At 37.0% G+C, this 23,334-nt stretch overlaps 1 protein-coding gene across 3 annotated transcripts in view; it reads left to right on the forward strand.

The window, feature by feature from the left end:
* The window catches only part of HACE1 (HECT domain and ankyrin repeat containing E3 ubiquitin protein ligase 1), a 100,937-nt gene that overhangs the window by 15,525 nt on the left and 62,078 nt on the right, over positions 1–23,334 (forward strand). For 2 of the 3 annotated variants that reach the window (XM_028104241.2, XM_028104242.2), the window contains exons 6-7: positions 8,395–8,526; positions 16,735–16,817. In XM_028104241.2, coding sequence (XP_027960042.1) covers positions 8,395–8,526; positions 16,735–16,817 — 215 coding nt within the window. The remainder of the gene's footprint in view (positions 1–8,394; positions 8,527–16,734; positions 16,818–23,334) is intronic. The other variant, XM_028104243.2, reaches the window with a different exon arrangement.

Raw genomic sequence — 23,334 nt, forward strand, 5'->3', positions numbered from 1 at the left:
AATAGATTTGTGAAGGCTTGGAGGTGAAAGAAGGCATGCTACATTAGAGTGGTGAGCTTAACTGGTGTTTGGGTACCCCGGAGGTTCATGGAGACTTCCCAGAGGTCTTTGGCATAGATAGTTACGGAGATCACTTTCCAGATCTTTAGCTTCTAGATGTGCTTTTTCTCCCCCAAGATGATGTGCTCAAGAACATCCTGCAGTAGAGAGCCTGCCCTTCCAACGTTCACCTTCAAAATCACTCTCCCACTACTTTTTTTTTTAAAGATTTTATTTATTTATTTGATAGGGGGAGAGAGAGTGGGAAAGTACAAGCAGGGGGAGCGGCAGAGAGAGGGGGAGAAGCAGGCTTTCCGCTGGGCAGGGAGCCCGACATGGTGCTCGTTCCCAGGACCCTGGGATCACAACTTGAGCTTAACCGACTGAGCCACCCAGGTGCCCTCTCCCACTGCTTTTTTTTTTTTTTAAAGATTTTTAAAATTTATTTGGTAGCATGAGCACAAGCAGGGGGAGTGGCAGGCAGAGTGAGAGGGGTAAGCAGGCTCCTCACAGAGCAGGGAGCCCAATGCAGGACTTGATCTCAGGATCCTGGGATCATGACCTGAGCCGAAGGCAGACACCCAACTAACTTAGCCCACCCAGGTGCCCCTCTCCTGTGTGCTTGAGTATTACTAAGGCACAAGGATGGCCTTGGATAGTGACAAGCAAAAGAGCAGTTCAAAGTATTGGTGTCTGCAAAGGCTGTCATTCAGTACCATAAACCATAAAATCATGGTAGGATTTCGTAGACTTTTCCCTGCCTTATACATATTGCTGTTAGGGGTGAGGTCATTAGACTTAAGTCAGTTTGTTCTGAACTCAGCAAAATTATAAAAGTGAAGAAATGGGAGTGATGGAATATTTGGTTGTTGATGCTGCCTATATCATCCCCCAACAACTGTCAGAGAATTCATTGCCTCTAACAGAGATATACGAGAACAAAGCAAAAGAACATCAGTAAAAAAATACTGCAGGCAATGTTGACTTAATTTACGCAGGTGCAGAATCAGGATGAGACTTGTATCTTACCTATCTTTCTCAGGACAAGGGAGGAAATAGGCAGTGACTGCTAATGGTAGTGGGTTTCTTTTTGGGGAAATGAAAATGTTCTAAAATTGATTATGGTGATGAGTGCGCAACTGTGAATATACCAAAACCACTAAGGTGTATATTTTATTTATTTATTTATTTGAAAGGGAGAGTGAGAGAGAGAGCACATGAGAGGGGGGGTGGGTCAGAGGGAGAAGCAGACTCCCCGCTGAGCAGGGAGCCTGATGCAGGACTCGATCCCGGGACTCCAGGATCATGACCTGAGCCGAAGGCAGTCGCTTAACCAACTGAGCCACCCAGGCGCCCTAAGGTGTATATTTTAAATAGATGGATTGTATGGCATTTGAACTGTATGACATTATACCTCAATAATACACATCTATATTGTGATCCCACCCCACAAAAAGGACATATTCTCTTGACTTTTTCCTCAGGCTCTATAAACTTCTAACTCTGTAGTTAGCTCTTCTCAACTATTTTAATAGATGTAAAATATTGTTTCCTCACATCTAAATAAATGCTAGTATTGCTATTTTTTGATTTTTCAGTTTGAGGCATCACCAGTTGACTTTATGGAAGATAAGGTTATTTGCTCTCTTTTTCAGCCCCACCTCCCCTTATCCCATCATGTATAAGCACATTTCCCTTACACCTTTCCAATATAGTTGTAATTTTAATTAGATCATTTTTCAGTATTTTGATTTGTTAAAAGTTATATACATACTGTTCATAGGCCAAATAGTTTGCTATACTTTTCTTTATTACATAGCATTTTGATTTTCATGTCGTTAATAATGGCATTCTAAAAAAATTGAGATAATTTTACATTCATATGTACCTGTAAGAAATAATACAGAGGAATGCCCTCTATATATTGCCCAGTTTCCCTCAATGGTCACATTTTACAAAAAAATAGTATAATATCATGGCCAGGATATTTATACTGATATAGTTTGTCTTGTTCCGATTGCCCCAGTTTTACGTGTTTATTTGTACCCAGTTTTGTCTGTGTGTGTCTATGTATAGTAAGTTCTATACAGTTTTATTACCTGTGTATGTCCATGTGTCCACTACTATAGTCAATATTCTGAACATTTCCAACTCTACAAAGATGTTTTGTGTTGTTCTTTGTAACCACACCTTTCCTCCCCTTCACCCCATGCCTAGCCCTTGGCAACCACTAATCTGTTCTCCATTTCTAAAATTATGTCTTTTTAAGAATGTTATATAAATGGAATTATATTGTATGGAACCTTTTAGGATTGGCTTTTGTACATTCATCATATTCCATGGAGATTGACATAGGTTATTGTATGTATCAATAGTTCCTTCATATTGCTGACTGGTATTCCTTGGTGTAGAGGTACCATTGTTTGTTTAACCATTTACCTGTTGAAGGACATCTGGGTCATTTCCTGTTGGGGCTATCTTGAATAAAGTTGCTATAAATGTAAACAATGTACAGGTTTTTGTGTGGATGTAAAACTTTTCATTTCTCTAGAATAAATGCCCAAGGATGAAATTGCTGGATTCTGTCGTAGTTTCATGTTTAGTTTTAAAATGTACTACCTAACTTTTCCAGAGTGCTTGCAACATTTTATACTCTCAGCAGCAATATAGGAGTCATCTAGTTTTTCAGCATCCTCACCAGCATTTGATGTTGTCACTGTTTTTTATTTTAGCTATAATATGTGTGTAGTTGCTATCTCATTGTGGTTTTAATTTGCATTTGCCTAATTGACATCTTTTCATGTGCTTTTTTACTATCTGTGTATCTTTTTTTTCTTTTCTAAAAGTTTTATTTAAATTCCAGTTAGTTAAGCTACAGTGTTACATTAGTTTCAAGTGTAGAATAGAGTGATTCAGTGCTCATTACAGTAAGTGCACTCCCTATCACCTGTTTAACTCATCCCCTTACCCACCTCCCCTCTGGTAACTGTCAGTTTGTTTCTGAATCTGTCTCTTGGTTTGCCTTTCCCCTCTCCCCCCCTCCCCTTCTCCTCTCCCCCTGTCCCTTCCCCTCTCCCCTTTCTTGTTTTTTTTTGTTTCTTAAATTCCTCATATGAGTGAAATCATATAGTATTTGTCTTTCTATGACTTATTTCACTTAGCATTATACTGTCTAGCTCCATCTGTGTTATTGCAGATGGCAAGATTTCATTCTTTTTTTATGGCTGAGTAATATTCTCTTGTGTATATCTATCACATCTTTATCCATTCATCAGTTGATGGACACTTGGGCTGTTTCCATAGTTTGGCTATTGTAGATAATGCTGCTATAAACATTGGGGTGCATGTATCCCTTTGAATTAGTATTTTTGTATTCTTTGAGTAATTTTGCTATCTGTATATCTTTCTATGTGAAATGTCGATTCATGTCATTTGCCCATTTTTTTAATTGGATTACTTTTAACTCATGAGCTATGAGAGTGCTTTATATACTGACGATATGGATCCTTTATCAGGTATGTGATGTGCAAATATTTTCTCCAAATCTCTAGTTTCCCATTTTAATTCTTTTTTTTTTAAATTTTATTATGTTAATCACCATACATTATATCATTAGTTTTTGATGTAGTGTTCCATGATTCATTGTTTGCATATAACACCCAGTGCTCTGCCATTTTAATTCTTTTTTTTTTTTTTTAAATATTTTATATATTTATTTGACAGACAGCAAGAGCAGGAACACAAGCAGGGGGAGTGGAAGAGGGAGAAGCAGGCTTCCCACAGAGCAGGGAGCCCGATGTGGGACTTGATCCCAGGACTCCGGGATCATGACCTGAGCTGAAGGCAGCCGCTTAACGACTGAGCCACCCAGGCGCCCCCCATTTTAATTCTTAATAGGATCTTTTGTATAAAAGTTTTCAGTTTTGATGAAGGCCAATATATCAGTTTTTCCTTTTATGGATTATGCTTTTGGTATCAAGTTTAAGAACTCTAACTCTAGATCTTGAAGATGTTTTCAGGTTTTTTTCTAAATTTTTATTATTTTATACTTTATATCTAAATCTGTGATCTATTTTGAGCTAATATTTGTGTAAGATGTGATGCTGAAGTTGAGGTTCATTTTTTTTTTTTAAGATTTTATTTATTTATTTGTCAGAGAGAGAGAACACAAGCAGTGGGCGTGGCAGGCAGAGGGAGAAGCAGGCTCCCTGCTGAGCAAGGAGCCTAATGTGGGACTCCATCCCAGGACTCTGGGATCATGACCGAGCCAAAGGCAGACGCTCAACCAACTGAGCCACCCAGGCGTCCCTTTTTTTTTTTTTTTTTTTTTGGCTCATCAAGTCCGCTTAGTCGAGCACTGTTGTTGAAAAGTCTGTCCTTCCTGCATGAAATTGGTTTTGCATCTTTCTCAAAAAAAAATTATATGGACTTTTTTCTGGGTTTTTAATTCTGTTTCAGGGATCTATGTGACTGTCCCTTTGCCAATACCACAGTTTGGATTACTGTAGCTATATACTAAATAGTAAGCCTTAATATCTGGTTGAGTAATTCCTCCCACTTTATTTTTCTATGTCAGGATTATATTAGCTATTCTGGTTTCTTAGCCAGAAATTTATAGATAGAATAAACTTATTTATAGGATAAACTTGACTATGACCAGAAAAACCTTGCTGGGATATTTACTGAGATTGTATTAAATGTATAGATCATTTTGTGAATTGATATCTTCACTGGAAACACAGTATGTCTCCTCATTTATTTAGGTCTTTGATTTCTTTTTGTAAATGAAATTTTACCTCTTGTACTGTTTACCATACAGATCTTGTGCATGTTTTAAGTGTATATATATAGCTAAGTTTCATTTTCTTTGGAGCAATACTGAATAGGATGTTTTTAACTTTGGTTTCTGCATGTTCACTGATAGTTTGTAGAAATGCGATTCCTTTTTTGTGTGTTTATCATGTATTCTTGTGACCTTGCTGAACTCAACTTATTAGTTCTAGGAGTTTTTTGTAGATTCCTTAGGGTCTTCTATGTAGATGGTCATGTCATCTGCAAGTAGAGATAATTTTATCTTTTCCTTTCTAATTTCTAGGTCTTTGTTTCTTGTCTTACTGCAGCTTAAATTTTTTTTAAAACTTTTCTAAGTACTTATTATTAATTCATTGTGAAACTTTACCTGAGCTTTGTAAATATCCTCTTGATAAGTATTCAGTGTCTTTCATCTTCTTGATTAATCTTGAAAGGAGTCTTTTATGGAGACTTCTGTCCTCTCTAAGCTGGTTTGGGTGATTTCTAGGCCTCCTTCACAGTTTTTGTTTGGAAAGTCTCTTTACCATCATTCCGGAGATTACTTTTGCCTTTCTCTTGTTTTGGGTTCTTTTTTATATGGATTCTGTGTCTGTCTTTGCAGATAACTATTCTGTCACTTTGCTGGAGCACATTTTCCAGTAGTTAACTGACAAAGAGTTAATGGGAAGTAAATTCGTTTATACTTTGCATTACTTGAATTTTGAGTCTGATTATGTAATCATTAATAATAAGTTAGCTGGTAATAAGATTCTGGGCTGCACATTGTTTTCCCTTAGAATTTTGAAAGCGTTGCTTCATTGTCTTCTAGCTTTCAGTTTTGAAGTTTGATGCCATTTAGATTTTTTTTTTTAAAGATTTATTTGAGAGATGGAGAGAGTGTTTGCATGGGGTGGGGGAAGGGCAGAGGGAGAGAGAGAGAAGTCTTTTTTTTTTTTAAAATACTTATTTATTTGACAGAGAGAGGGAGAGAGCACTAGCAGGGGGAATGGCAGGCAGAGGGAGAGGGAGAAGCAGGCTCCTAGCTGAGCGGGGAGCTCTTGGGCTCGATCCCAGAACCCCTGGGGTCATGACCTGAGCCGAAGGCAGCCGCTTAACCAACTGGGCCACCCAGGTGCCTGAGGGAGGGTTTTAAACAGACTCCTCACTGAGCACAGGGAGGGATGTGGGGCTCGATCTCATAACTATGAGATCAGGACTCAAGCCAAAACCAAGAGTCAGATGTTTAACTGACTGCACCACCCAGGTGCCCCACCATTTAGATTCTTGACTCTTTATGAAACCTGTTGTGTTTTTCCTTTTTAGAAACTTATTGAACCTACTTTGTCTTTTTTTTTTTTAAGATTTTATTTATTTGAGAGAGAGAGAATGACAGATAGAGAGCACGAGAGGGAAGAGGGTCAGAGGGAGAAGCAGACCCCCCGCTGAGCAGGAAGCCCGATGCGGGACTCGATCCCGGGACTCCAGGATCATGACCTGAGCCGAAGGCAGTCGCTTAACCAACTGAGCCACCCAGGCACCCGAACCTACTTTGTCTTTAGAGTTCTAAAATTTCAGGGTTATAGGTCTGGGTTGGGTTTAATTATATCCATTTGGCTGGGTAACGCTGAGGTGTTATCATCCTGGAATGTAATGGGAACTCAGGAAAAATTTTTGTAAAATACTTCTTTGATGATTTCAATCTTCTGTTTTGCCTGTTCTCTCCTTTTTGAATTCCTTTTATTTGAATATTGGACCTCTTGGGCTAACCTTTTAATTTTCTTACCTTTTCTCTTGTTTCTCCCATTTCTTTGCCTTTATGTGCTTCTTGGGAGGCTTCCTCAATATTCTCTTCTAAATCTTTTTTGAGTTTGCATGTCTCTATCAGAGTATTAAGTTCAGGAGTTTGTTTGCTTTTCATTGTCCTTTTAAAAAAATAATAGCCTGTTCTTGTTTGAAGGATGCAGTCAGTATGTTTTCTCTCTGAGAGTATTTTTTTTTCTTTTTTTATTTGACAGAGAGAGCACAAGCAGGGGCAGCGGCAGAGGCAGAGGGAGAAGCAGGCTCCCTGCTGAGTAGGGAGCCCGATGTGGGGCTTGATCCCAGGACCCCGGGATCATGACCTGAGCCCAAGGCAGATGCTTAACTGACTGAGCTACCCAGGCGCCCCTCTATGAGAGTATTAAATAATAGCTTTTTCTTTTGAAGTTTTTTTTCTTGAATATTCATGCTTCCTTCTCTGCTCTTTTTTCCCCCTAAGTTTTTTTTTTTTTTTTTGTATTTTGTCTTTTGAACTAGATGCATTTGTCAAATGTTTGGTGGAATTAGAAAAAGCTATTTGAAAGCCCAGTTTGAATGAATGAGGTTTATTCACTATGGGCTTCAGTGTAGGGTGATCTCTTGGGCATTTGCCTTTTGGATCCTTCCCTATATCAGTTTCTTTAGACATTTACTCTCAAGCTGGTTAGATTCCTCAGAGAAAGCTCTAACAATTGCCAGGAGGGTGTTAGCATTCCAGATGTTAGAGGAGAATTCTTTGGGATTTCAGTATTCAGTATGTAAATGACTTCGTCTCCCTTTTACAGCGTGATATTCTTGCTTCATTGTGCCTGGTGTCACTTACTAGAGATTGTTTTCAAGCCTCTTGTGTTCTCTCTGATTGGGAAGGGGCAGTTATTGGCCTGGAAGAGTTGGGGAGGGTTGGAGATATAAGGGTCTAAATCCACCAGTTTTCATCCCTACTTCAAGAGATGCAAGGTGCTTATCACGGATTCTTGAGCCTTTTGGGATTTTAGTGGTCTGAGTCACCTTCCTTGGCTTTTTCTATTACTGGTTTAGGATTCAGTTTTTTGTTCTGACAAGTCAGACAAAAGCTTTTAACTTGCAAAACTTGTTGCTATTATAGTATCTTTTTATCTATATCGTAATGGGTCTGTCTTTTAAGGAAAGTACTCTTTATTGTCATTTCAGTGGTGTTTGGGGAAGAAATAGAAGTTGATGCATGTGTTTAAGCTGCCATCCTAAAACAAGTTTCATGATACAATACAGTCAATTGAAAAATGCATGGATAGCATAGTCCAGAGTTTTAACATTGATTATCTTTGAGTGGTAGAGTTATAAGTATTTTATCCTCCCTGTGTATTATTATGTATGTATGATGCATGAGTTATTTGGAAAATACAAGAAGTAAAGAATATGATGTCTGTTGTGTTAATTACCTTTTTATTCATGTTTGCTTCTGGGGAAGGAAAAGTATCCAGTACCTTTTCTTTAGAGACAAGCTGTGCATAGAGTCCAGGATCATCTAGGAAGCAGGGTATTTGGTGATCCTAAGTCTAGGGTATTTAACTGTTGTGATCCATGAAATGCTTGATTTTGAAGTACATGCTGGTGTAATCTACATCTTGATGCATATTTTCCCCATATAAAAAATAGGAAAACATGGGCTTCTATTTAAATCTTTAGTGTGTGTATCATACTCACGTTTGAGAAATAATAGCATTATTTATCTGCTGTTTTTATGAAACACTCCTTGCACAAATGTTAAGTAACTAAATGGCTGTACAGATACACTGGCTGGCTGTGAATGGGCGGACAGAACTACTCCATGACCTTGTACAACACGTCAGTGACGTCGATGTTGAGGATGCGATGGGGCAGACAGCACTGCATGTGGCTTGCCAGAACGGTCACAAGACGGTAAATTCAGCCATGAGGACTTTAAGTTGCATGTATTTATTTTTGAAAACTTTGAATTCATGAAAAGTTTTTCACTGTGCATAATTGGGAACATGAAGCATCGTAGCAAAATCTTAAAACATTTTCTGCATCATATGGACTTATGATTAATATATATTCTTTGTGGATGAAAAGAATAGAAAATAGTACTTTTAAATCTGTTTAAAGTATTTGGATTTCAAATTTATTTCTGATTCATAGATTTTGATAGCTGAATATACTAAAATTTTAAATGTGTGTTCACATGTAATTTTTTTTTCTTTTTTTAAATTAACATATAATGTATTATTTGTTTCAGGGGTACAGGTCTGTGCTTCATCAGTCTTACACAATTCACAGTGCTTACCATAGCACATTACCCTCCATTACCATCACATGTAATTCTAATAATGTTCTTAATGCTCAATCTTATTATCACATAACTTTTTTATGTTTTATTTTTTACCATTATGCCTCAGTTACTGGGATTAGATGGTAAGAGAGTGAGCACTGACATTGCTTAAATATTTCAGCTTGGATTATCATATTTTTCTGCTGTCTTGGAATATGATGCAAGACTAGAGTGATGGTTGTTTTCTTTCTTACTTAGATTTCTAAGATCATTTATTTGTTTTACGTCAGTACTTTCCTGTTCCTCCATGTACAAACATTTAACTTTAAAAGTTGCTAATAGTTTTTCTTTTATTAGGAGACTGCTACCTTATATAAAAATTGTTAGTTTAAAATTTAAAATCTGCTTTGTTATAGTTTCCTGTCCTGGTTACTTTTGAGTTTTTTTTTTCACATTTAACATTGTTGTTAATAGAAATTTATTTACTTGTTAACCATAACAATAACAACAACAAAAATCAGCCAAAAACAAAAAAATCGTCATCAATAACTGCAAAGAGACAGAAATTTGTGTGTTTATTTTAATATGTATTTTTTTTAAAGATTTTATTTATTTATTTGACAGAGAGAGGGAGAGCACAAGCAGGGGGAGTGGCAGGCAAAGGGAGAGGAAGAAGCAGGCTCCCCAGTGAGCAGGGAGCCCGATGTGATGTCAGGGCTCAGTGTGGGGCTTGCTCCCAGTATCCTGGGATCATAACTTGACCCGAAGGCAGAACTTAACCGGCTGAGCCACCCAGGCGCCCAATATGTATTGTTTTGGACACACTTTCTCTGAGTCGTACATTTGTGTTGTGAGAATTCCTACTGGAATCTTGATTTTCATCTCTGCAAACACTTTTTTCCTAATCTGGTTTCAGGATGTAGGATGCTACATGTTTAAATGGCATTATATATGATTATAATTCAGAGTATTGCACTTCTTTAAGATAGTGAGGCCAAGAGTAACATTGTCTTACGTTTAATGAGTTGCATAAGAGGAGGGATATAGAATTTTTTTTTCTTCCCTGGAATTTCTTCTGAAAACTAGTTGTTCATTTTTATTTTTTATTTTTTGTCCTTTATCATCTGAAAATTAACCCAGTGTTTTCAAGGAGTATTTCCTTCTCATTAGTTTTTACTTTCTGAGAGTTAGCACTATTCATTTAAAAAGTACTCTGTGTGGAAAAAAAATGATCTGAAATGTCCTAATCTTGAATGGCCCAGGTTTTTAAACAATGGTTGCACATCAGAGGATGAGTCCTGCTGGTAGTTGTTATAGGACAGAAAAGCACCCACTTTAATATAAACACTTTGCCATAACAGGAGTGGAGTGTCATATAATAAGATTATAAATCCTACCTGTTAGCCAAGAATTTTTGTACAAAAAACTGGGATTCAGATCAGAAGTGATCTATAAAAACTAATTTTAGCTGCCTTGAGCCAGTGAAGAAACAAGAATTACTAAGAAAACCCTATTTCAAAACATGTGCATTACAGGCTGCATTAAAAATTTAGAATTGCCTTCTAAAGTTATTGAAGAATAGTTAAGTATGAGTATAATATACTCCATATGGTTTACAACCTAAAGCAGGTGTGGTGAAGTAAGGGAGAATTCCTCATAGTCAGATGCCTTTGAAGAATTATATTCTCAAAAGATTTATAAGGGTGTCTGACTTCACTGCCATGATGAGTTTCACAGAGTGAGGTTTTGCAGATATAGTAGAGGAGGAAGGGTACAAAAAGCCATGTTGACTTGTGGTTGATTGTGTTGGTGAGTGAGATTCCATTCTATTATATTTGGTCAATTATAGTTATCTGTGAGGATCATGAACAGATAAAAGAGTATGTTTAGTGTTTTATGAATCTCTGTATGCGTCTTTAATTCTTTAATTCTTCCTCAAGGCAAGAAGGAATCTTGAAAAATTAGTCTATCTTTTAGCGTCCAGGCTGGACGCTAAACCAACAAAAAAATCTTTGTTGGTAGTTGTGCTAATATTACCTATGTCTTAAAATTACTTATGTATTTCTGGGACATGTTCAGATCTCATTGGATGAGCATAGATATGATAAATTATTACAGGATAGGGATTATTGATTTTTTTTAACTCTTTGTATATCTTTCCATAAGTTGAACACTGAGTATAAAATGCTTTGTCGGGTATCCTACTGACTTACTTTAGCTGCAAGTAAAAATGGCCTTTTCATTTTCTCAAAGTCAGTTCATGTATAGATTCATTAAAGGGTCTTCAGAACTTGGTTCCATATAGACATGTAGCAGTGCATATAGGTTTCAAGATTTATTTTTAAGCTTAAAAGCTTGCATACTGATTATATATGTTTTACAAAATAAAATAGAAAACTTTAAAGGGTGAAAGAAGCTCCATTTAAAAAATATTTTTAAAAAGAGGGGTGCTTGGGTGGCTCAGTCGGTTAAGCATCTGACTTCAGCTCAGGTCATGATCTCAGGGTCTTGGGATCAAGCCCTGTAGTTGGGCTCCCTGCTTAGCAGGGAGTCTGCTTGTCTCTTTTCTTCTCCCGCTGCCCCTCCCCTGCCCATGTTCTCTCTGTCTCTCTCAAATAAATAAAAAAATCTTAAAAAAATATTTTTAAAAGGTATTAATTAGCACTTTTCAAATTAAAGAGATATGATAAATCCTCTGAAATTTACTTTCTAATCTCACTTTAGGATAAATCTCAGGAGCACATGAAAAGATTTTGATCAACTGGTTAAGAGCTCTAAAGCTTTGTAGAATTTGTAACTGAGTACTGCTATTTTCGCTTTGATAACAAGTGCTGTTCAGATTTACAGTATTTTTTAAAAGACAAAAAATTTAGAAGAAAAATGCAGTTTTGTTGTAACTAAGAAATTGAATAATCTTTGCCATGATTTCATATAGATGTGTTGGTTTTGTTAGAGGTAAACTAAGATAAAGGTCTTGTTGAAAGGAAGTGGTTTGGGTAGTTGGGAATGCATTTTGACCATTTTATGTCCTTGCAACATAATAGCACTATGAGTTTTTTTATTTTTTATTTTTGAGAGATGGGGGGGGTGAGGGTGGGGGCAGAGGGGGAGGGAGAGAGAATCTTATTAAGCTGACTGCACGCCCAGTGCGAAGCCCTACGTGAGGTTAGATCTCATGACCCTGAGATCCTGGACAGTCAAAGTCAAGAGTTGTTGCTTAACCAAATGAACCACCCAGGTGCCCCAGTAGATTTTAAACTACTTTGTTCCTATTTAAAAATGATCAGATGAAAGAAATGAGCATAACAACTCCTTAGGAATTTAATTTTTTTATAACTTTCCTTAGGTCAGCTGTTACTAGCTTTACAATAGCAAAATTATGGTTTGTCTTGGGATATTGATTTTAAAAATCACTTCAGAGTTTGGTTATTCAGCTGGCCTATTATACAGTCTTTGGCAAATTTTTCTTCCCCTGCCCTTACCTACCTCCTATGGTATATTCTGTTTACTGTTTATGTAATTAAGTAAAGTGTTGTGAACACTTTGGAAGACACTTAAGAGCAATAAGAGTATTGGTGCTATTACTTCCTCCCTCTCTCCCTCCCTCCCTCCTTCCCTTCCCTTCTTTCCTTCCTTCTTTCCTTCCTTCCTTCCTTCCTTCCTTTCTTCCTTCCTTCCTTCCTTCTTTCCACCATTATTAATGTGTATGATGTGATTCTGCAAGGCAAGTACAGAGAGCACTCTATCTGGACCCTTAATTCATTTAGTCTTGTGCAGTAAGCTAGGACCAGTGTGTTACTTGATTTTTAATCTCATTTTTAGAAAGTATGGTAAAACCTAATATTATTCTACATGGATATAATTGACTCCAATTTTTTTGGCCGTAAACTGAACTTACTTTTTGGTGACTTTGTTATTAGTTCTTTAAGATTTGTTAATGTGTTAAATTGCCACAAATGGTTGATTATTGTTTTCCTAGAATAACTTGGATTTAAAAACCTTAGCGAATTGTTGAATGGTTTAGTCACAGTTTGTGTAAATTAGAGTACACAGCGGGATTAGATGTTGCTAAATTTATATAGCTAAATATGAAGCTTCACAAACAATATAAAATGACAGTTGAACCCTGCTTAGAGTATACTTCAGCTCCTGAAACTTAAAAGAATTGTTTGACACTGGTATTACATACACTGTCTTTGATAGAACTGACTGCATGTTTTACTGAAATTGTAAACTTGGTAAGGAACAGTGTTTACCTACATTCAGTCAGCTCTCCTGATACCTTTTAGTCAGCATTCAAGCTTTTCATCCAGAGAATTACAGGACAGCCATGCAAACTTAATTGAAAGCTTTTGCAAAAACATTTCATTGGATTCAGCCTTGAGGCACAAAGGTAGATAGACTAACATTTTGGATTGTATTTTTATGTTCAGAGTAATTTTTTTTATTCTAATGTTAGAATTCTCCTTTAATCACTTCTGGGAAATGTGAGCAAATAATAGTTCTGTTACTGTGATTTTAGACACAACTGGATAATAATGATTTTTACTAGATGTTATATAATACTTCAAAGTTTTGATAGGTTTAGGTGGACAGGTTACTATAGAAAAACCTATGTAAACCAGTCATTGATTAGTGAGTTGGCTATTTTTCTTAGTGGGTAAGTAATTTGTGCATTGCTGTCAAGTCATATCAGAATTATTTTTAATAAAAGATAAAGATGCTGTTTTTGTTGTTTTGTCTTTTAGCAAGTAGAAATACCACAACTCAGATTTTTACTTGTAATTTTAATATTGAATATCTAGTCCTTTTTACTTTGATCAGTGTTATTTAGCGAGTTGACATTGATAAAATAGATCTGCCTTGGATTTCTTGCTTTGTAATTTTTCAGTGTATTGGGCACAGGTGGTCTTGGTTAGTCACTGCCTTCAATTAAATGACTTTTGAGATTGACCCAAACATTAGCTTTGCACATTAGTTTTCCACTCAGAATATTGTTTTATCACTTGAAGGGTCATGAAGTCTGTTGAAAGTGTGTTGTTTCTTCTCAAGGGTTTCTTGAAGCCATATGAAAATCCCCTTTCAATGCTTTTCTTTTAAGGATCTTTCCTAGCAGTTTCTTATACTGTATGGAGGAAGGACTCCCCCCCCCCCCCCCGTAGATTATCTAGGAATAGGAGAATAGTTTTTTGTTGTTGTTTTTTCGGGGGGGGGAATATTGGACAGTTTCCTACTTTAAGAGTAGAGAGAATATGTTTTCTCACAGGATGTATTAAATTTATTAGCACAGTGTCCAGGCACATGTTAAGGTTACTCATATTATATCGTTATGTATTTTAGCAACTATATAATTTTTGTAAATGCATAGTATATTTTTTAATAAGTTATTTCTACTTCTGGGACAACTGGTTGGCTCAGTCAGTGGAACATGTAACTCTTGATCTAGCAGTTGTGAGTTCAAGCCCCACGTTGGGTGTAGAGATTACTTAAAAAAAAAAAGTCTTTAAGCTAATAATAATAATAATAATAATTTATTTTGCTTCTATGTGAATTGCTTGGTTTTAATTGCATATTAGTATATATTTTCAGTATATATAGTGCTTTCATCTCTCCTGAGCCTTTTGAGTTACAGCTTTTTGTCTAATTTCTATAACAGCTAATGAACATTATTGCTGCTGTCCATTTCATTTGTGTTTTGGGCCATGTAGACACAACTTCTAGGCCAAAATTCAGAAAGGAGAAAGCCATAATCAAAAGGCTCAAGTAGGCCTTGTCTTATAAAATAATATTTTTCTTATATTTGAAAGCTGTGCTTGACCACTTGTCCTCAGTTTAGAGGAATTCTATAGCTGATAATAAAATTTTATGTAACAGTGTTTCTATTTCTCTTGGGTTAGAAGTGAATTTAAGTAGTAATACACGAATACTATATCTTAAAATATTTCACTTTTATCAGAATCTTTTCAATAAATAGCGATAGTCCCTTAAACCCCTCTTTTTTGTCCAGTCGTGAACACCAGGCAACAATTTTCTGCTCTTTTAGTTTTCCTTCTGGTATCTATTTCCAAATAATATGCTTCCGTTGCTCTTAACTTTCAGATATCGCTGAATCATTTCTTGTCCTGGTGAGTGAGGATTTAACTCATTTAAATCCTCTTCCCATGCCTTCTCCCTCATTTCTAAAATTAAATTGTAAATTTTGACAGAAAAGATTAGGTGTATATATAGTTAGGTAACTATTGTTTACTGCTGAGTCAAGTAATGAATTACAACATTTTCTGTCTAGGGTGACTTTTTCTTAAAGTTAATAATTGGCTTTGTTCAATTCTCTTCCTATGAATTAGTAATCTTTCCTATATGCTCCTACAGAATATCTCAGGACTATTTTCTACCAAGAAAAATTCATTAGATAGTATCGTTTCCTTTTTTTTTTAACTTGGGAATTTCTTTGAAGTTTAGCCTGGCTCCTGGATTTCTGGGAGCCTAGTGGAATGTAGAGGCTGGAAGTTTTCACTTAACGGTGTTCATCATGGCTCCTTATCTCTGCTTTACCTAGGTATCTTGCTTGTCAGTCTAGAGCCTCCCTATTCACTTGTCCAGATGATGAACCTCACTATTTTGAGACAGTGTAGGGAGAGATAGTGGCTTAACTCTATGGCATGGGAAGAAAGGGTCCAGTGGTAAGGTCCGGCTGTTTCTTTTACAGGCTTTCACTAATATTCCTGTTTAGAGCTCTTTGTAACTATTTCTGTCTTACAAGGTACCTGGTACTTCCAGTCCCTGTATTTTGTATGTGTGTTCTACAGGGAGAATTTGGTGGTGTGTTGGAGGCACTTAGACTTCAGCTGCTTTTGATTTGCTAAGTCGGCTTCTATTCCTCCACTTGCTTGCCACTTTCCCAAAACTTACTGACTTGTATGCTGTTGTGTTCTTTCCTGTTCTTCCTTGTGGGCTTATAGTCTTATTATTTTACTGACCTTGTATTAGGTTTTAGAGCAGCAATAATGAACATATGTGTTCAGTCCAAAAGTAATATTAAACAGTGTAATTCCAAAAACTTTTGGGTTTTTTACATGTTTTCTTCCTTTTTGCAGGAGAAACCCAAATGAAGATCAAAGGAATAAAACCAGAAGAAATTCTTTTCTTTTTTTTTAAGGCTTATCAGGAGAGCCACATTCCATATATCTAGTTACCGAATATGTGATTTTACATTAACTTGCTTTTTCTTAGTATGACTCAGATGATTGCAGAAGTGAGCTTAGGAGACAGAGTATGTATAAATGATACTATCAGAGAAACTGAGTTACCAGAAACTGGTTACTATTACTAGCAAAAGGACTTCTTAGCTTTTTAACATTTTGAACTTTAATAGTTATGTTTAATAATTATGTTTGAGTTTAAGAAAGTGATGGTTCTGGTACCTATTTTTTGTTTTTAGAGGCAAAATTCTGGTTTCTAAATTCAAGTATCTAGAGGAGCTGTGTCAACTTTACTAGCAATATGTGGCTATTTAAACTTAATTATTGTAAAATAAAATTAAAAATTCAGTTCCTTAGTTATTCTAGCCATATCTCAAGTCCTTGGTAGCTACATGTGTCAGCGATTTTCTAGAGCCTTCCTGGGTTAACACAGGTTATATTACATTGATAATTCCACATACATTGTTTCAAGAGAGTTAACCAAAAAGTTGAAGAAGTTCAGCCATCATAATTGTCGTGTTCCTACTTGTTCTACTTAAAATTTCAGGTAGTGGCAGGAGCATTCCTCATATCTGTTTAAATTGTGATAATTGTGTCTTTGACTTCTCTGGCTTTACTTTTTGTTTCTTTTTCCTCCAGACAGTGCAGTGCTTGCTAGACAGTGGTGCTGATATTAACAGGCCAAATGTATCTGGAGCTACTCCATTGTACTTTGCTTGCAGGTAGGATATTTTATATTTCCAGATGCTCTCATTAATGTATTTATTACATTTCCAAACACAATATTTTGTATATTTTGTATATATTTTGTATATTTTCTAAAGTTCTCTTGTTTTCCCACAAATACTGTGCTCGCTTAACTGCACAAGGAAAAGCATTTTCTATTATATTGGCAGTGTTTTTATATGTTATAGGTGGGAGCTTTTGATTTACTTGATTATTTATATTTTAGACTAATTACTTAATACGTAATGAAAAAAGACATCTCTATAATCCAGTAATTTCCGTAGTTTTCTTTGTTAAGTACTAGGTCAGTTCCAGAGGGATAAACTATTAAAGTGTGTCTTGGACCAGAGCCATCCATGTTTTTGCTTTCTTTGGATTTGTAACTTTAAAAAAAAAAATCTTTGAATTTGTCTTGTTAGATATTAAATTATGCATGAAGTTGTTTTTGTGCTTTTGTCTTCGTTCATTTTCTTGAAGCATATATTTTGTTCGTTGGTTCATTCATGTAATAAGCAAACATAGTTAGCACTCAGTGTGTGCCATATATTATGGCATTAGTGATACAGTAATAAACCTAAGTCCATAAGGAGCTAACAACATAACAATCATACACATATTCCACCCCATACATACACACCCACATTTATAAATACTATGTTACATAAATGTACTTTGCAATTAGAAGCAGCTTACAGTAAATCAGTGTTTCTTGTCTTTGGTTTAGATTATATGAAGTGCAATATTTATTTAGGCTCTTAAATGCAGATATGGAGTTCTCCAGAAAGCTCTTTTCTTCTTATCCTTTTTGTTTTTTTAAAGATTTTATTTATTTATTTGAGAGAGCGAGAATGAGAGAGAGGGAATGAGAGAGAGAGAGCACATGAGAGGGGGAAGGGTCAGAGGGAGAAGCAGACTCCCCGCTGAGCAGGGAGCCTGATGCTGCACTCAATCCCGGGACTCCAGGATCATGACCTGAGCTGAAGGCAGTCGCATAATCAACTGAGCCACCCAGGTGCCCCTCTTCTTATCCTTTTTTCTGTTATACATCATTTTACTGGTGGTTTGTTTTAACCTAAAAGACCTACTTCTTTTCTTGTTTAGCTTCTCTTTAGGGTCTCTGATGTTACTTTTATTAGACTGCTTCAAATCATCATTGAACAACCTTGAATTAGAGTACAAGGACTTTTGGATCTCTAGACTTCTATATGCTATCTGAATCCAACCATTTTCTTAAATTATACTTATGTTTTGCTTGCTTGGCTAGAAAACCAGTTCTTTCCATGGCATCCTGAATTTATGAATAATGTCATTGTTTGATTACCTGAAATCATATCCTATCTTGAGGGATTATCTCTAGATCAGTCCTTTCTTTGAAGCTTCAGATTTGAATGGCCACCTGCCTGATTTACATCATCACTTGTAAGTCTTATAGAATCTCAGATGTCAATGTGTCCAAAACAGAGCTTCTGATTTTCCTTTTCAAACCTTGTGTCTACCTTTTCTCATCTCGGTCATTGGTACTGTTATCCTTTCACTTGTTTAAACCAGAAACTAGATCATTATTTTTTTAATTTCTCTCTGTCTCTCTCTCTCTGACCCTGAACATGGAATTTATTAGTAAGTTCTGTAAATTCCACCTTCAGAATATATGCTGAATCTCTTCTTCCAACTCACGGAAATGACCTTAGTTAACATTGTTAGCGTTTGTCTAGAGTGCTGCGGTCGTCTCTTACTGGTCTCCCTGATTTCTCTGTTGTTTCCTTCCCATCTATCCTTTCCTGAGCAGCCATAGTGATCTTTTATATGGATTTTTTTTTTAAAGATTTTATTTAATTATCTGAGAGAGAGAGAGAGCATGGGGGTGGGAGGGTCAGAGGGAGAAGCAGACTCCCTGCTGAGCAGGGAGCCCGTTACGGGACTCAATCCTGGGACTCCAGGATCATGACCTGAGCCGAAGGCAGTCACTTAACCAACTGAACCACCCAGGCGCCCCTAGAGTGATCTTTTAAAAAAATGAATTGACTTGGGTCACTCAAGCTTGAGTGACTCAGCCAGTTTAGCATCTGACTCTTGATTTCGGCTCAGGTCATGTTCTCATGGTTGTGGGATTGAGCCCTGAGCTGGGCTCCGGGCTCCGTGCCCGGCATGGAGTCTGCATGGGATTCTTTCTCTCTCTCTCTTTCTCTCTCCCTCTGCCTCCCCCCCATGCCATTCTCTCTCTCACTCTCAAAATAAATCTTTTAAAAAAAGATCAGCTTTTGTCACTTTGTGTTTAAACTTTGTATTTAAAACTTCTCAGTGCCTCTGTTGCATTTCAAATAAAATACGTATTCTGCCTTTGCCTGTGAGACCTGCATGGTCTGATCTCGGCGTAGCTCAGTGTGTTTCCGACACATCGGCTCTCTGAGTTCACCAAATGCAAGGGACTCTTTCCAGCAGGCTTTTCTGCTTACTGTTTTTCCTGAGATGCTCTTACCTTGGCTTTTTATATGGCTGACTCCTCTTTATGTCACTGCTTAATTGTTACTTTTTAGAAAGGCAATTCCTGACCAGTCTGAGTAGGCCTCTCCCCAAATTTTCTTTCACAGCATCGCAGTCATTTTTCTTTTCTTTTCTCTTCTTTTCTTTTCTTTCCTTTCTTTTTTTAAGTAGTCTCCATGCCCAGCATGGAGCCCAGCATGGAGCCCAGCATGGAGCCCAGCATGGAGCCCAGCATGGAGCCCAGCATGGGACTTGACCTCATGACCCTGAAATTAAGACCTGAGTTTAAGAGTCTGATGCTTAACCAACTGAGCCACCCACAGGCCCCCCAATTATTTCTTTTATAACACTTTGTATTTTGTAATTGTTTGTTTACTTGTTTATAGTATATCTCTCCTACTAGACTGAAATGTCAATAAAAGCAAGAATTTTATTCACCACTTTACAGTCAATGTGTAGTTACAGTGCTTTGCATTTAGATGCTTAGTAAATGTTTTTGAATGAATGAATTGCTATAATTACATATTTGAGAAGTATCTTTTATAAAATAATGCATGTATAATAGTTAAATGTAGGTATATTAGTGTTGTGCCGAACATGGATATTCTTATGGTTAGTCTGAGCATAGAGGTATGGTAAAAGAGTTTTTTAGAAGTACTTTCTGTTAGTATTATATTCCCATCATTAACTTTTTATTTCTGTAATTTTTTTAAGATTTTATTTTTAAGTAATCTCTACACCCAACATGGGGCTCAGATTCACAACCCCAAGATCAGAGTCGCATGCCCCACTGACTTAGCCAGCCAAGCACCCCTCCCATCATTAACTTTCATTCTAGCAAATATTAGATTTCTTTGAACAGAGATAGGCAAATCTGATTAAAATTGAAATGATAAAAGAAATTTATCATTGTAGCAGGATGATAGATATGGAACATGGTTCATTTGTAGGCAGACTTTTTTTCCTTTAAATTTTTATTTAAATTCTAGTTAACATACAGTACAATATTGATTTCAGGAGTAGAATTCAGTGATTCATCATTTACGTACAACACCCAATGCTCAACATGACAAGTGCCCTCCTTAAAACCTATCACCCATCTAGCCCATCCCCCACCCACCTCCCTCTATCTACCCTGTTTGTTCTCTATTTTTAAGTCTCTTATGGTTTGTTTTCCTCTCTGTCTTCCCCCTGCCATATGTTCATCTGTATTGTTTCTTAAAATCCACATATGAGTGAAATCATATGGTATTTGTTGTAGGCATACTTTTAATTTTATTTGTGGTATCTAGATATAGGTATACATTAAACATAAATTCTTCCCAGTATATTCTTTCTGATAAATAAAAAGGGAAAGGAATGTGGGAAACAGAACAAGTTGACCCTATAGACAAATTAAATTAAAAAAAACCTTAATGTAAGTTTTTATTGGTTGAGAGGTATTACTAGATATATCATATGCTTTTTTTAAAAATTCTGGATTACATTCCAAAAGTAATGAGATATATAGGACAAGGAGCCTTGGTGGCAGGGTTCAAATTTTAGCCCCAAAACTATGTAACTTAAGTCAAGTTTCTTGACCTCTGAAGCTTTTGTTTCTTTGTTTACGAAATGGAAATGCTGCTATTTGGCTTGTGGGACTATAGTGAGAATTAAATAAGATGGCTAATAGAAAGCATCTGGCAGGGTATTTTGCACTTAGTCATTAGTAAGTGCCTACTAAACTGTAGCATACTTCTCCACTCCTCAGTGAGCACAGAGTATGGTTGTCCTGTTTTATTGCTATACAAGATTTCTATTCTGAGAAATAGGATTCTTCTTTCACCATACAGACCTTTTCTTTTTTTTTTCTTTGTGTTACTTATATTCTCATTCTGAGCCATATTTAATTATGTAGTGCTGCTGTGAATGAGTCATTTTCAAACTGATTTTGACCTAAAATTATGACAGGAACTATTTCCCAGCCACTTTTTTCCTCTAGGTATTTTGCATAATACATAATTCATTAACTTTCTTTCATGTGTACTATAGGCACACAATGATTCCCCCCATCCCACCCCCATTTTTAGGCAGCTTTGTTTTTAGGACTTCTTTGGGGGGCGGGGCAGAGAGAGGGGGCAGAGAGAATCTTTTTTTGTTTGTTTTTAAGATTATTTGTTTATTTGAGAGAGAGAGATGAGCGGCAGAGGGAGAAGCAGACTCCCTGCTGAGCTGGGAACCTGACGTGGGACTCTATCCCAGGACCCTGGGATCATGACCTAAGAGAAAGGCAGACGCTTAACCAACTGAGCCACCCAGGTGCCCGGGAGAAGAGAATCTTAAGCAGGCTCCAAGCCCAGCATAGAGCCCGACTCAGGGCTTGATCTCACGACCCTGAGGTCATGACCTGAGCCAGTGTCAAGAATCAAATATTTAACTGACTGAGCCACCCTATTTTTTGAACTTTTTTTTTTTTTTTAAGATTTATTTATTTTAGAGCCAGAGAGTATGAGTGCTTGGAGGGGAGAGGGACAAAGTCTTTTTTTTTTTTTTTAAGGAGAGAGCACGAGCAGGGGGAGAGGGAGAGAGAGAAGCAGACTCCCCAGTGAGCAGGGAGCCCGATGCGGGGCTTGATCCTAGGACCGCGGGATCATGACCTGAGCCAAAGGCAGATGATTAACCAACTGAGCCACCTAGGTGCCCCAAAGAAGAAAGAGTCTTAAGCAGACCCTGCACTCAGTGCAGAGCCCAATGCAGGGCTTGATCCCATGACCCTGAGATCATGACCTGAGCCAAACCAAGAGTTGGTTGCTTAACCAACTGCACCACCCAAGCACCCCTAGGATTTTTATATAGTATTTACAAATGCCTCAAGTCTTTAAATTGCTAGATTGGTTTTTTTTTTTAAAGATTTTATTTATTTATTTGAGAGAGAGAGAATGAGAGAGAGCACGAGAGGGAAGAGGGTCAGAGGGAGAAGCAGACTCCCCGCCGAGCAGGGAGCCCGATGTGGGACTCGATCCCGGGACTCCAGGATCATGACCTGAGCCGAAGGCAGTTGCCTAACCAACTGAGCCACCCAGGCGCCCTGCTAGATTGGTTTTATTTTCAGTTGTATGCTTCCCATTCCCTTGAGTTCTTAAATAAAGATTTGGATGTATAATGATTTTCAAGTATTTTCTATATCTAGGATAACTTTTTTCTATTAGGAACAGTGAGGTTTAGCTGGGATTATGTAGATACAGTAAATTAGTGAGATGTTTATGTAATTACAGACGTCTGCAGTAGAGAAATAGAAAGAGGTGTGATTCTGAACATGGATTTGTAGCTACTGCCAAGCAACTCCTTTCAGTTCACAGTCAAAGCCATATAAAACGGGCCAAAGACTCAAAATTGTAAACTTTAGAATAGGAAAGACTATTAGAAAATATGGTCTCTTTGTTTTATAAGTTGTTCCAGAAAAATACTGCAGTATATGTACTATATGCACTTTAGCCAAGTTTTCAGATCATATCCTTGAAAGCCTAAAATTAGGAAACTGAAAGTGCTTGAAAAATCACTTCTAAGTGCGTTAGAAGTACTATAGCTTTCTTATTAAATCTTTGCCAACTTAGTTTCCAGAGAATGCATTGGCATTTCCTTGAAGGGACTATTATCTCAATCAATCAAAAAAAAAAAAAATAGTTGAATTGTAAAGAATATTTGTTCATTGGGCAAATTTTTGCTTATTTGGACTGAAAAATCTTTTATGCAACACTCTGAGCAGTTTGTTATAGGTTAGTCTTTTTTTTTTTTTTTTTAAAGATTTTATGTATTTATTTGACAGAGAGAGACACAGCGAGAGAGGGAACACAAGCAGGGGGAGTGAGAGAGGGAGAAGCAGGCTTCCCGCCGAGCAGGGAGCCTGATATGGGGCTTGATCCCAGGACCCTGGGATCATGACCTGAGCCAAAGGCGGACGCTTAACGGCTGAGCCACTCAGGCGCCCCTGTTATGGGTTAGTCTTAATGTCATGCAATATTGTAGATGAGGCACTTGAAGCCCTAATCGGGT

Source organism: Eumetopias jubatus, unplaced genomic scaffold, assembly GCF_037043125.1.
Source record: "Eumetopias jubatus isolate StellerSeaLion01/CBP00866 unplaced genomic scaffold, mEumJub1_p1.0 scaffold_6, whole genome shotgun sequence".
In the NCBI taxonomy this organism is placed as follows: domain Eukaryota; kingdom Metazoa; phylum Chordata; class Mammalia; order Carnivora; family Otariidae; genus Eumetopias; species Eumetopias jubatus.